The following is a 14444-nucleotide window of genomic DNA, read 5'->3' as shown; positions in this document are numbered from 1 at the left end:
CCTCTGTCCTCTGCATAACATTAGAAATCCTTTCAACGTTAGAAGTGTTGAATGGAAAGGAATCTTGGATTTATAGTTGAGAAAATGGACTTACCATAGTTACAAGATGCACAGACTCTTCATGGAAGGTACTCTGCCTTCTGTATCTTTATTCTCCCTAAATCTAGTGACACTGTGTAAATAAACGAACTTAGGCTGCTGGTTCAGATTAGACTGCTTGGGCATTCGAATTTTAGCTTCAATACTTCCACAGCTATTATGTTCTTGGGCAAGTCCCTGAGTCTCTATTCTGCATAAAATGTGATTAATAATGGTGCCTACTTCATTATATTATATATGTAAAAGCACTCTGAATGGTGTCTAGCAAAAAACAATATCACCTCATCTCATCTAAGCTTTAATGTATTTTCTGAAGCTACCTCATCTCTTCTTTGAAAAAAGATCAAACCTTACAATATTCCTTTCCTCCGTTCTTATTTTCCTTATAGGTAAAGGCCTTATGTTCTTCATTGTAGTGACTGCCATGACACCCAACATAGTGCCCAATACACAGAACTACTTACTCATTGTCAGTGGAGGACATGAGCGAATCTCTCTGGTCATTATCAGTTGTTAAATATTGCCTTTCTCCTAGCTCATATGCCATTAGTTATTCTTTCATTTCAGGTACCGATGAAAGGTCTGATGTTTTGTGATTTTTGTATTTGATTTCAACAAAGGTGTCATGATTCTTTGCAAAAGTTTTTGGAAAGATTCTTATCAAATCAAGAACAAGTGTAAGAAATCTATCAATTTCATGTCAAAACTAGTCCAACTTTATATACTTTATTATGAGAGGAAAGGATAATATTCTTGATGATTCCTATATGCTCTCAGAAGACCACACTATATGTTATGTAGTATATTTAAGTTGTTAGGATCAAATGAGGTGCTATTTTCCAATGAATTATAAAAACAATATAGTGATAATAAAAGTTCTCATGATGAATTAGTTTTTCACCACTGATGATATACAGCAACTCAATTCACAATACAGCCTTTATAGCAGTACACAGTAGGGGTTTCAAAATAATTTTTTTAAAGATTTTATTTATTTATTTATTCATGAGAAACAGAGAGAGAGAGAGAGAGAGAGAGAGAGAGAGAGGTAGAGACACAGGCAGAGGGAGAAGCAGGCTCCATGCCGGGAGCCTGATGTGGAACTCGTTCCCGGGACTCCAGGATCACATTCTAGGCCAAAGGCAGGCGCTCAACCACTGAGCCACCCAGGCGTCCCAAGGGGTTTCAAATAATCTGTAGGATCACAAGATCACTGTCTTCAGGTAATAATCCTTAATAATAAATGACACAAATTTTAGCATAATTGTAAGGTTCTTCCCAGTTTTCAACTCACTGCATAAGATGGAAGATATAATTTGAAAAACCCAGAAGATAACAAATATGGATATAATCATAAACCTGATATATATGGACTTAAGAGAATACCAATATTTATATACAGATCAGGATTTCCATGAGGGAAGAAAAGGAATATCAGTTACCCCTAGCAGCACCAGAGACTTCACCAACAGGATGCAGAAGACCATATGGAGAGAAGAGGAGAAACATCGGCCAGGACACAAGTGGAAGATCACACACATTAAGGCAAATAAGCATTTTTTCTTTCTTTTTTCAAAATAACTCAATATCCCTCCTGAGTTTTTCTAACTTTCTTCTCTCCCCATCTCCTTACTTCATTATCTCCACCATCTGCTCCACCTCTTCTTTCTTAAACACATCCCATCACTACTGTAACCTCCATCCAGTTGTTTACACAGTGGCACAGGTATTGCTACCTCATCTGATCAGAAGCCTGTCTAGAGTTCTTCATTTAAGAGAGGGAAATAGAAGAGATAAGAAAAGGAGTAGATAACTTGAGGATGGCTCAGTCAGAAATCAGACCCTCCACTTTACACCACTTTGCTAAGGTCCACATAAGAAAATTGTGTTCTCATGGGTTAATTCATCCTTCATTCCTAAAACCAAGGAGGCCACTTTATTGGTAGGAAACTATTTTGTAGGGAAGTTTGAGAAAACAGTGCTTTATGAGAACACCGTCTGCCATTCACTGAGCTCTCCTATGGTAGGCAGCCCAAGTACTGTATGATCACACTTAATCCTCACGTGGTCTTTCATTTCACCAAGTCCAACTTACTTAGACGCGTACTGGGAGGTGGATATGCTAAGACAAATCAAACCAAAAAACAACTTGATTCTGGCCTTACATGACAACAGCATAAGAACAAAACAAAAACCTTAGCAAGTGGTTACCTTTGAGAAAAGGAAATGTCACGTGGGAGACAGGAAGAAAGCTCTCCCTTTTCATTTTGTAAATAGCTTTCATTGTTTTATTTTTCTAACCTTATACACATACTGCTTTAAAACATGTCAACACAAATGGGGGAGATTATGGTCCAATTTTTAAATGTCTTCTTTGTATTATTCGTTCATAAAAAACAGAGATAAACGTTACATGCAAAATTTTAAGAGGCTGTAAAAAATGTACCTAAGTATGACATCCGGAGTTATCTTTGTTAACATTGTAACATCTGTTAACATCTTTGATAACGTCGCAATTTGGAGGCGTTTTCAATGTCCTAAGTATGAACGTCGCTTAGTCGGCAGTCAACAGATATTCATTATGTCACAGGTGTAAGCCACTGATCTACCTTTACAGTGCTTACAGTCTGTTTCCCTGCACTGTGAAGGCATTTTCTCTGAAATCTACATACACCACGGGCCCTCATGCATTGCTCGAAGAAACCTCAAATGGTATAGCGGCTTTGGAAAAAGTCTGCCAGTTCCTCCAAAAGGTAAACACAGAATTACAATATGACCCAGCAATTCCACCTGTAGGTATATACTCAAGAGAACACCATCTGTCTACACAAAGATTTGCATGCATATATGTATAGCATTATTCATCATAACCAACAAGTGGAGACAACCCAAATGCTCATGAACAAATTAAGAGAAAGACCAAAATGTGGTATATCCATATAGTGGAATACTATGCAGCAATAGAAAGGAACGAACTGCTGACCTATGTCACTTCACAGATGAACCTCAAAAATGTGATGTTGAGTGAAAGAAGCCAGATACAAGAAACCATATATTATATGATCCCATTTATATGAAATGCCCTGAAAAGGCAAATTTGTAGAAACAGAAAGTAGACAAGTGGTTACCTGGTGCTAGTTAGGAATGGGGATTAAATATAAATGGGCCTAAGGGAATCTTATTGTAAATTCAGTAAAATTACTGAATTGTAAATTACTGAATGGGTAAATTTTGATATGTAATACATATCTCAATAAACCTGTTAAAAATAATCTGCCTCTAGAGACATCATGTCCCATTCTAAATGGGACATGGAGTGACCAATGACAGCATATGAATTAGTTTCCCTTACCGAATGCAGTATAAGTTGGTTCTACTTCTCTTATGGGAGTAAATAATGAAATTTAGGTTGAGATAAAAACACCCATTTTCCTTTAAGGAGAAAGAACAGTCATTAGAGTGGTTGTGGAGGGGTCTCTCTCTAGAACCTCTGCTTTACACCACTGGAAAATGTGTGAGATGCCTAGAGCTGAGCATTTAAAGAATTAGAAAGATGGTGAGGGAGAGTTCTACTGGAGGAGAGCAAATGGAAAACCACGGGCAGTCCAAAGATGAGAAGCGGGCAGCCTGGGTGGCTCAGCGGTTTAGCCGCCTTCAGCCCCGGGAGTGATCCTGGAGACCCGGGATCGAGTCCCACATCGGGCTCCCTTCATGGAGCCTGCTTCTCCCTCTGCCTGTGTCTCTGCCTCTCTCTTCTTCTGTGTCTCTCATGAATAAATAAATAAAATCTTTAAAAAAAATAAATAAAGATGAGAAGCCACGAGATAAAAGTTCAGTGCCAGGAAGCAGGATATGAAAATAAATGGCTCATAGATAACAGTACTGGACAACAGATGGGATAACACCAAATCAGTAAGCAATACTTAAATAAGCTGGTAGGTCACTAGACAGTTATGAGAGGAGAGCCTCTTAGCATAAACTAAAAATCAAGGTTCCATGTTGGTTTCACGGAAATGCTCCAGTGCTATCCCGAGGGTCTTCAAGGTCCCGCTGATGTAACAGAGGCTCCCTGAATATAATACAGGGGCATGTGACTGTCAGAGTTAGGCCTGTTGAATCTGGACTAATTTAATGACCTTTTATGTCATCCTCCCACCTCTACCCCAAGCATGTCCCAGACTCAGCAGCGAAGACGAACAGTTATTGAGAGCTCACAATGTCAGACACCAGGTGAACTGAATTTCTTACCTTTCTCATTTAAACTTGAAAGCAAACATCTACAAAACAGCTGACTTAAGTATTCCCCTTTACAGATAATGAAAGGGAGATTTAGGGTGCTAAGTAACTGGCCAGGATCACACTTCAGGAGACATGGAAGTCAGATTTCAAATCATCATTTCCTAGGGCTTCTGGTGTTTGTTTTTTTTTAATCACTTAAAATTTCTTTTAAAAATTGTGATATATGTGTGCATTGCACTAGGATTCTTTTTAAGTTTATTTAAAAATTTTTTAAAGATTTTATTTATTTAATCATTAGAGACACTCAGAGAGAGGCAGAGACATAGGCAGAGGGAGAAATAAGCTCTCTGCAGGGAGCCCGAAGCGGGACTTGATCCCAGGACTCCGGGATCATTACCTGAGCCAAAGGCAATATCCAACCACTGAGCCACCTAGGTGCCCCTATTATATTTTTTTTAAAAGATTTTATTTATTTGGGAGACAGAGAGACAGAGAGCATGAACAGGGGGAAGGGCAGAAGGAGAGGGAGAGGTTGAAGCAGACTCTTTGTTGAGCAGGAACCCAGGACCCTGGCTGGGATCATGACCTGAGCTGAAGGCAGATGCTTAACCAGCTGAGCCACTCAGGCACCCCAGGATTCTTTTTTTTTTTTTTTTTTTTTAAAGATTTATTTATTTGAGAGAGTGAGAGAGAGAAAGCATGAGCAGGGGGAAGGAGAGGGAGAAGCAGACTCCCCTCTGAGCAGGGAGGTGACACGGGATCATGACCTGAGCTGAAGGCAAATGCTTAACTGACCCAGCTACCTACCTACCTACGCGCCCTAGAGCCTGCATTCTTAACATCTTCATGAACTACCGTGATAAATCAGTGATTTCCTATGATAGTACCCCCCTAGCCAGAGGACTAATTTTATTCATTAAACTCCTTTTCAAAAACATTTTAGAGAGGCACACTGTTTAATTTTTCTCTGTCCTGTCAAACTCTTCCATTGTTTCAGTTTAATAAAATTTTAATAGTTCCTAAGGTTATAATTTTTTCTTCCCATTTCAAAGTTTATATTAAAAAGTACACCAGGGGCAGCCCGGGTGGCTCAGCAGTTTAGTGCCGCCTTTGGCCCAGGGTGTGATCCTGGAGACCCGGGATTGAGTCCTACGTCGGGCTCCCTGCATGGAGCTTGCTTTCCCTCTGCCTGTGTCTCTCATGAATAAATAAATAAAATCTTAAAAAAAAAAAAAAAAAAAGTACACCAGGTAACCCGTCAGCTGGTGACTTGGAAGTTAGAATTTTAGAAAAGCGTGTACACACACACAAAGATAGATAACATGTAAGTAATATATAATATGGAGATTTTCTTTCTAAATGAGCATCTGAAGTTTGGAATTAAGCAAGCTGTAAGAAATCAAGCTATCCTCACATTTTATGTCTTCGCTCCTCTTGGTTCCAGTGCAAGATCAATTCCCAACTTAAACCTTATTCTGTTTGCATGATAAATGCTTTCACCGCAGGTCACTTATTTTTACTTGAATTCACCAATGTCAAATATGTCCCTAAAATCATTATTACTTCTTGCTAAAAATACAAGAGTTTCCATTTAAGGTGAATATTTATGTTGTCCATATCCATCCTCTCTTTCTCCATGTACATTGAGTTGAATAAATCTCTGTAATTCTTATGTCCCAAATTATTAAAGTATGTTAAAAATTAAAATTGCATTATAAATATGTTACATCTGCTGTATAATTCATTATTTAAAATATGAATCAAGATAACTTTTGCCCAGGAATATATCAGTCGTTTTAGATATTTTTTGTAATTCATTGAAAATAACTTAGCCATTAATAAATCAGATCCACAAAAGAGTTTCTGAAATAAGTGTATCTCATAAAATGTGTGTCAAAGAAGTTAGGTTAGAAATGTCTATATGTTAGGAAAATAACATTCAGAATGAAAAAAGTACTGAAAGGAAAAAACTAGGCTCTCAAGGAAATAATGCAGCTAAATGAACAATTCTTGATAAGAGAGGGGGCATTTTTTTTTTTTTGAGAGGGGGCATTTTTAAATCAAATATGCATTTTGGTGATGAATAAATATGCAGCCTCACTGCTAACACAAAGAAGGATAACTAAGCTACAGCTCTCGGGCAAGTTAACATACCTACAAATTCTAACTGCTACTGATAGAAAATTTGATTTAAAAATTTTAAAAGGGAAAAAAAATTTTTTTTAAAGGGCAGGATTTCCCCTGAGATAGTCAAGCTGAATGTCAGTTACAAGTATATTATTTACCTTAATTAGGGGGCTGAGGTCTCAGCCTCCCTAGCTCAGTAATAGATAATTATCAGAAGAGATTATTCGTTGGGCCCTCTGAGAAATTCAGTAAGAAAAAATGTGATCAGAGTTTGCAATCGACTTAAGGTTAACTAATATACCCTGGGCTGATCTGTAATTTAATATCTGTTAACAACTTAAAACAGTACTTTGTACATAATAAATGTTCAATAAACATTAGCTGTTAATTAACAGCAATAATAGGGACAGCTAAATTCTCTGGGCTTGATCCCATATATGCAACGTGAGCCCAGATAAGAAAGAGCTAAGTATGGTCAGTGACAAGGATAGGCTTTAGAAGAAGGACATTTTGAGTTCATCTGTAGAAGTATACTGAAACAAAGAAGAGGGGGAATTGCTTGAGCAAAGGAATAGAGGCAAGAAGGCATGAAGGGAGCTTTACTTGACAGTACATCTGGCACACCTGTTCCTTATTCTTCTGCATCATCACCTCCTAAGTACAGGATTGCTAGCATGATTGTTGAGCTATAAAAGATGTGCGTGCTAGTATTAGGAATGAGGTTGAAATGGTCTACATGTACTCAGATCATTAAAGGTCTGAAATTCTTGGCAGAGGAGAGAGAGTAGGTCATGGAGGGCCATCAAACATTCTGGAATACAGAAGTTCGGATAAAGTGTTCAAGTGTGGGCTCTAGGGTAAGCCGTTCAAGTCTTAAATTTGAGCTGTTCTCTAGTAACTGTGTTGTCTCTCTGCACAGATGCTTAACTTCTCAGACCTTCCATATTCTTATTTGTAAAATGGAGATGACAATATCTGCCTCATTCTGTATGAAACTGAACACAAAGTGTTGAGCACAATGCCTGTCACAGAGCATTCTCAGTAAATGCCAGCTATTATTAATTAGCCTCCTAATTAATGCCCCTTCTAGGTAATGAGGACTATGGGAAGAGCCAAGCCATTCTGACACTTGAGAAGAAAATGTCCATAGGGACACACGGACTCCAATGACTCTGAGCTTACTGATAATCAATCTACGTTATAAAGTCCAAAACAGAGAAGTTAGACTGGGTTTCTAAGAATAAAAACTTTGCTCCTCGAATGCTTTCGAACACGCCATTATGACAACACATATAACACTGATAACGAGTCTACCTCCCTCTTAAAATTACTCTTAATCTGTTACCAAAACAAGAGTTCGAAAGCTCAGAAGTAGAGATTGCCTCAAGTTTTCAATTGACTCAGAAGTGACTTTGACAGGCCTGGAAATTACCACTTTGTAAAAAACAAAACAAAAATCTCCATAAACCAAGAAATACCTCCCTCAATCCTCTGTTACTATCACTTCAGAGGAAAAGATATCAGTTTAAGTTGACAAAGCTTGAGGGGCAGAAGAAAGGCTGGCCAAGGAAAGCAGACACTGCAAAGCCTTTGAAACAACAAATCAAAGCAGCTAATAAAAGGGATTCTTTCCCAACTTTAACCCAAACTCCAATACACAGATGGAATATGCTTTTATAAACACAAGTCTTTATGTGGAACCAGGCTGTGTGATAAAAAAAAAAAAAAATGAGTAGATGCTGAAATAGTGAAGGAGACAGAATTTTAACTATTTTTTTTTTAGGTAACCTCAACGGGTTGGTAACAACCAAAAAAGTTGGCTCATTTATTTACCTTAACATCTTATTTATATATTTATTTTAGTATCATTTAGAGTTACAGTGACATAAAAAAAGAAGCGAATACTCAAAGACACTTTTCCTTTTTCAAAGGATGTTTGGGAATAACATCATGGAAATAATACTTTTGGATTTTAAAAAAAGCAGTCGGGGGGGGGCAATAAATAAGTTTTATAACCGTAAGCTAACCCTTGTGATCAAAATATTAGTTTTCATTTTCTGAAACCAGAAGAGTTTATAGGCCTAGGAATGTGCAAATCCTATTATGAACATGAATCTTTTAAGAGGACAGTCAGCACTCAATATCTGAAGTGTTTGCTAGTACCATATATTCACTGCGCTTCCTCCACCTTCTCTCTCCCAACAAACAGCTTAAGTTTGTGTCAAGGTCCCAAGCAGAATCAGACAGTCTTTGAGGGGAAAGGTAAAGCTTATTTCACGTTTCCCACTCCTTTTCCTCTCTCGGGGGGGGGGGGGGGGGGGCAGTCAGGGGATCCGAATCAAATGACAAGACACATCACTGCGGAGGTCATGAGCAGGTGACACCTCCGAGGCAACTTCAACTTCGCACACTTTGGGGACGAGGCTACAGAAACCAGTGTCGGCGCCGTTTCCTGACCTGGCCCGGAGCCCCGCGTGCCCGCCGCGCAGCGCCCTCCCCTCGGGGAGGATCAACCTCTACCCGCGCTCTAAGCCCGCCAGGCTGCAAGCGCATCCCGAAGGCGCCGCGGTGCCGCCTCCTCTGACACGGCATCCCCCGAGGGAAGGGGGGGGGGGCGGCGCCTCCGACGGAGTTCCAGCCGCAGGGCTGCGGGTCCACGGTCTGGCTGCCCTCGGAGCAGAGGCCCGGGCCGCGCGCTCGCGGCCGCCGGGGCTGGGTCCCCGCGGGGGCACTTACTGCGCGGAGCCAACTCTGCTCTCCCTCTTCGCGAGCACTTTGGCGGGCTTCGTGTCTTCCACATCTTGCTGTAGCTCGGTCATCGGGGCCGCGCGCCGAGGGCACCTTCAGGCGTCCCCTCCCGGCTCGCGGCGTCCGGGGCGCAGGCCCTGCGCAGCGCGCCCTCCCCGCGCCCCGCCGCTCGGCGCATCCAGGCCTCCGGGGCCGCCGCGGGGCCGCCAACCTGGACACGTCCGGGCGCCCGCGATTGGTCGGCGCCGGCGGGGCGGGGCGGGGCGGGGAGGGAAGGGGAGGGACGGGGAGGGACGGGGAGGGCCCGAGGCCCGCGGCCGCCTCCCGCCCCAACGCGCGAGGCCCGGGCTGCGCGCAGGGAAACCTGTTGAACTGGTCTGGCTCGGGGGGCGGGGGGCCGACCGGCCGCGCAGGTGAAGCGGCTGCCCGACTAGGCTCCGTCGGTTTAGTCAGCCCCTGGCAAGATGGGCTTCTTCCCTAGCCGGGTGTCACCAGGGGCTTGGAAGGAAAACGAGCCGCCGGGCCGCAGCTACAGGAAATGGTGGGGATGGAGCGAGGCGCTCGCGCACAGATGCGCCGCGTGGGCTGGCCTGGGCCCCGGCCTGAATTATTCAAACAGGATATTGCCTCACTGGGGACTGCTCCCGTCGGGGCTTCAACAACAATAGGTCGGTTCAGTGGCAGAGGTGGTGAGACGCGGTTGTCCGGTTAACCCTTCCCGGTTCGCGGAGGGGCGCGTGGGGGGGGGGGGCGGCCCTCCCCAAAATGCGCTTGGCAGCTGCGCCTCTGACGGCGCCCCGCCCGGGAGCTGCATACCTCTTCCTCACGCTTTTCGGACTCGGCGAGTCTGGCTAAACTTTTCCATTTGAAGCATCCTCCGTCTACCGCCCAGACTTCTGAGAGCTACCAGGTTGCCGGCGTCGTTCGAAACTTGCCATTATTATACCGAGTAAAGTATGTGTTGGGGGCTTCCTACCTCTCAGCAGAGTGGCTGAGAATAAGAGGAGTGTAAAACCTATTTGCTGGGAGCCCAAATTTACTTTAAAACAATGACAAGTGGCAACAGTAGCCTGTGACATGACTGGGGGAAAAAATCACTAACTCTGGGCTCTGTCTGGGGCTGCAAGTCCTTCATTTTTCTTTTAAAATGGACTTTATTTCTTTTGTTTTTAAAAGATTTTATTTATTTATTTATTTATTTATTTATTTATTTATTTATTACCGAGAGACACACAGAGAGAGAGGCAGAGACATAGGCAGAGAGAGAAGCAGGCTCCCAATCCCAGGACCTCCTGGGGTCACGACCTAAGCCAAAGGCAGACTGTCAACCACCGAGCCAACCAGGTGCCCTAAAATTATTTTTTAGATTTCAGAAGAATTACAAAGATTACAAATAATTACAAAGACTATGTATGCATAGGTGTGTATGCATGGTGTGTGTAAAAGAAAATACCTACCCTTTCAGACAACTGCAAACATTTGCAGATTAAGTCCCTTCCAGGGTTTTCTTTTTCCCTCTCCATTAATTAGCTATATTGGTTAGGCAGAAAGAACAAAAGCAACTTTTCGTAGCCTACTTGCTCCAGAATTGATTTTCCTGATGCTTGAAAAGTAAAAGAAAAATGTTTATGTAAATTCCATGAGAGCTGCCTGGTCATGCTCTCTCTCTCTCTCTTCTCTATTTTTTTAAAGATTACTTTATTGGGGCCCTGCATCCCAATGTTTATAGCAGCAATGTCCACAAGAGCCAAACTATGGAAAGAGCCCAGATGTCCACTGATAAATGAATGCGTAAAGAAGATGTGTGTGTGTGTATATATATATATATATATATATACCGGAATACTACTCAGCCATCAAAAAGAATGAAATCTTGCCATTTGTAATGACATGGATGGAACTAGAGGCTTTTAAGTGAAATAAGTCATAGAAAAATAGATAGCATATGATTTACCTCATATGTGGAATTTAAGAGACAAAACAGATGACCATAGGTAAACACAGGGGAAGGGAAGGAAAAATAAAATAAGACAAAATCAGAGAGGGAGACAAACCATAAGAGACTCTTAACTCTAGGAAACAAATTGACGGTTGATGGAGGGGGTGGTGGAGGTATGGGGTAACTGGGTGATGGGCATTAAGGAGGGCATGTGATGTAATGAGCTGGGTGTTATATGCAACTGATGAGTTACTAAACTCTACCTCTAAAACCAATAATATACTATATGTCGATTAACTTTAAATTAAAAAAGAAGATGCTAGTTGGAATAAAAAAGAATTATATATTTTAGAAAGAGAGAGAGAGAGAGCAGGCATGGGAGGGGCAGAAGAGGGAGAAAGAATCTTAAACAGAGTACAGGGAATGCATGGAGCCAGAGGCAGGGCTCGATCTCACCACCCTAACATCACTACCTGAGGGGAAACCTAAAGTCAGAAGGTCAACCAAGTATGCCCCCTACTTGAGGTGGGCGCTCCTTCCAATGACCTTTGTGGAAGCCTGGCTGAGTGTGGCGGGGAAGGCTCTGGGTGACCAGCTGGTTGCAAGCTGTCTCTTCAGTGTCCACAGCTGGCTTTTCCGGGGAATGTTACTCCTTCAGCCTCGAGATCCCTTCTCTAGCTACCCCTCGTACTGTGGATAGGTGTGGGCCTGAAATATAAATGACATTATCATCCTCCTAAACTCTACATAGTGACTCTCTCTAAATCTCTGGTGTCTTCTTAACAGCCCCTGCTGCAGCTCAAAGGAGAGCTCAGTTTTTGCCTCTAAGTATTTTTTTTATTGCAGTAAAATATACATAATATGTATAATGATAATATGTATCATTTTAGCCATTGTTAAATGTACAATTCAGTGGCATTAAATATACTCACAATATGTGTAACAATTACGACTGTCTATGCCCAAAACTTCTTGTTATACCCAATATCAACTGTATATCCATTTAATAATAACCCCTCTTCCCCTCTTCCCTGTCCCTGGTAACCTCCATTCTACTTTCTGTGTCTATGAATTTGTCTATTCTGGATACTTCATGTAATTGCAGTCATATGATATCTTTCCTGCTGTGTCTGGCTTGTATCACTACATATAATGTTTCCAAGGTCCATCCTAGCAAGCATACTCAGTGCTTCATTCTTTTTTTATGGGCTGCATAATATTCCACATTTATTAATCTGTTCACCTGTTGATGAACACTTGGGCTATTTCTGCCTTGTGGCTCTTTTGAATGATGCTGCTGTGAACATTGATGTACAAATACCTGTTCAAGTCCCTGCTTTGAATTCTTTTGAGGAAATACCTAGGAGTGGAATTGCTGGTCAGATGGTAGTTACGTGTTTGACATTTTTGAGAAACCTCAGTTAAGCTTCTTTTGATGCATGAATAAGGCCAAGTGTTGAAAGCTTCCTCAGCATGGGCTTACAGCTCAATTAACGAGCACATGAGTGCCGTGGAACTTGTTCTGTAGTGTGTGGGATGAGGACTTAAAATAATATGGTCTTAAGTCAGAAAGGAGGAGAGGAGTATGGGTGTAGGGGCAGGTGAAGAAAGTGGCACATAGTCCTTTCCTAGGGTGGGGAGGAATTAGGAAAGAGCAAGTAAACTAGAGTACTTTACATAGTGACATTTGCCCGCATTTAAAAGCTGTTGTCAAACAGCTGCCTAATTATTTATTCATGGGGCTGTTATACAGTAAAAGGGAACACAGTATTTAAAAGGCAGCAGTGGCAAACAGGAAATCACTGTAGTATGACAAAATAGAGACATGAGATTATATCTACAAAATATTTTAGGGGGGGCTCTTTGATTTTCTCTAATAAAAGACCCTTTACCTTTCTTCCTCCTAGCCTCTGGGAACATAATTTCTTCTTTCTAATATCAAGGAAGAGTTCTAGCTGTTACTTTTTCCAGTTACTGCACCAGGTCCAGTAGAAAATGCCTAATCCATCATCTTCCAGGAGGTAGGAGACTTCTGCTTAACAGTTTGGAATATTGATCAAAGTTGGCCTCTTTTTCACATTGATCAAATATACTGTGCATCTATCCATAGTCTCAGGGGCAGAGTTCAATTATGAGCTTGGAGATTTGAGTGAAGATAATGTTGCAATGTATGGTCAAGTAATTACCTAATTTATAATACGTGGCAGGCTATGTATTTATTAGCCAATATAGGTACACATAAAGTATCATCACATGCCTGTGATTTTGTGCCTGTTGTCTGATGATCTGTTTATGGAGGTGTTGAGCTCTTATCAAGGTATAACCTGTAATAATTTAACAATACATAATATTTAATGTATCAGTGTCATAAGTCAAAAATTTCATGAGTACTCATCAGACCATTCCTGTTTTCTTTCTTTTTCTTTCTTTCTTTCTTTCTTTCTTTCTTTCTTTCTTTCTTTCTTTCTTTCTTTCTTTCCTTCTTTCTTTCTCTTTCTTTCTTTCTTTCTCTCTTTCTTTCTCTCTTTCTCTTTCTTTCTCTTCTCTTTCTCTTTCTCTTTCTCTTTCTTTCTTTCTTTTTTTCTTTTTCTTTCTTTCTTTTTCAGACCATTCCTATTTTCAATTTAACTTCAACATCCAAAGGAGAAAATGGGAAACACAGAGAGTTCAGAAGTGAGCCATGTGGTGACACCGAAGAGTTTGATTTTAAGACTTCTAAAAAAAAGTTTTAAGAATGAAAGTTGAGAAGCGTTGTGTGATACTGATGTGAAGGGCAATTTTCTAATGGGTACAGCCATTAAACATTGCAATGGGAATCTATAGTAGGGCATGGAATCTCCTACTATAGGCCTTTGAAAGTAATATTTAAAAAAATAGAATGATTGTAAAACGGTATTTCCCAACTCAGGTTATACTGCAGATGGGGAAATTGGAAGTACCCTCTTCCTCTCTCTAGGGATGAAGCACAAATGAAGCTTAGCACCATGGTTAGAGAAATGGACAAATGATAATGGTATAGCAGTAGATGGTAGTTGGGACACATTAGTGTAAGTCTGGTTCTGTGAGAAAGCAGAAACAATAAAAAAAAACTGTCCCAGTCCAGTATTATTTAAAAATTAAAATACATGATGCCACATCAATAATACGTTAAAATCAATCCTGAAGTTTTAAAGTATATGTCTATTTTCTGCATGGTTAACAGATCACGTGCGAAGTAAGGAGGCCTCTGAGGCCATCCAGCATCATGGTTTTTACATTAGGTTCTGGGGAAGTAGGGCCACTGTGAACTAGA

General features: G+C 41.1%; 1 protein-coding gene and 1 long non-coding RNA gene across 9 annotated transcripts in view; one reads left to right on the top strand and one right to left on the bottom strand.

Annotated features, from left to right (window-relative positions):
• GRAMD2B (GRAM domain containing 2B) overlaps nt 1-14444 on the bottom strand; it is a 110927-nt gene that overhangs the window by 61670 nt on the left and 34813 nt on the right. The window contains exon 1 of one of the 4 annotated variants that reach the window (XM_038552003.1): nt 9202-9391. The exons of 2 other annotated variants lie outside the window; for them this stretch is intronic. In XM_038552003.1, coding sequence (XP_038407931.1) covers nt 9202-9265 — 64 coding nt within the window. In that variant the 5' untranslated portion in view covers nt 9266-9391. Of the gene's footprint in view, nt 1-9201; nt 9392-14444 lie in introns of those variants that run through there. One more of the 4 variants, XM_038552004.1, reaches the window with a different exon arrangement.
• LOC119873876 overlaps nt 9514-14444 on the top strand; it is a 284170-nt gene continuing 279239 nt past the window's right edge. For all 5 annotated transcript variants that reach the window (XR_005366617.1, XR_005366615.1, XR_005366616.1 and 2 more), the window contains exons 1-2: nt 9514-9881; nt 13060-13173. This is a non-coding gene — a long non-coding RNA (uncharacterized LOC119873876). The remainder of the gene's footprint in view (nt 9882-13059; nt 13174-14444) is intronic.

Source organism: Canis lupus, chromosome 11 (genome assembly GCF_011100685.1).
Source record: "Canis lupus familiaris isolate Mischka breed German Shepherd chromosome 11, alternate assembly UU_Cfam_GSD_1.0, whole genome shotgun sequence".
NCBI lineage: Eukaryota > Metazoa > Chordata > Mammalia > Carnivora > Canidae > Canis > Canis lupus.
Note: the sequence above shows the minus strand (reverse complement) of the source record. Positions and strands in the feature narration are given on the sequence as shown.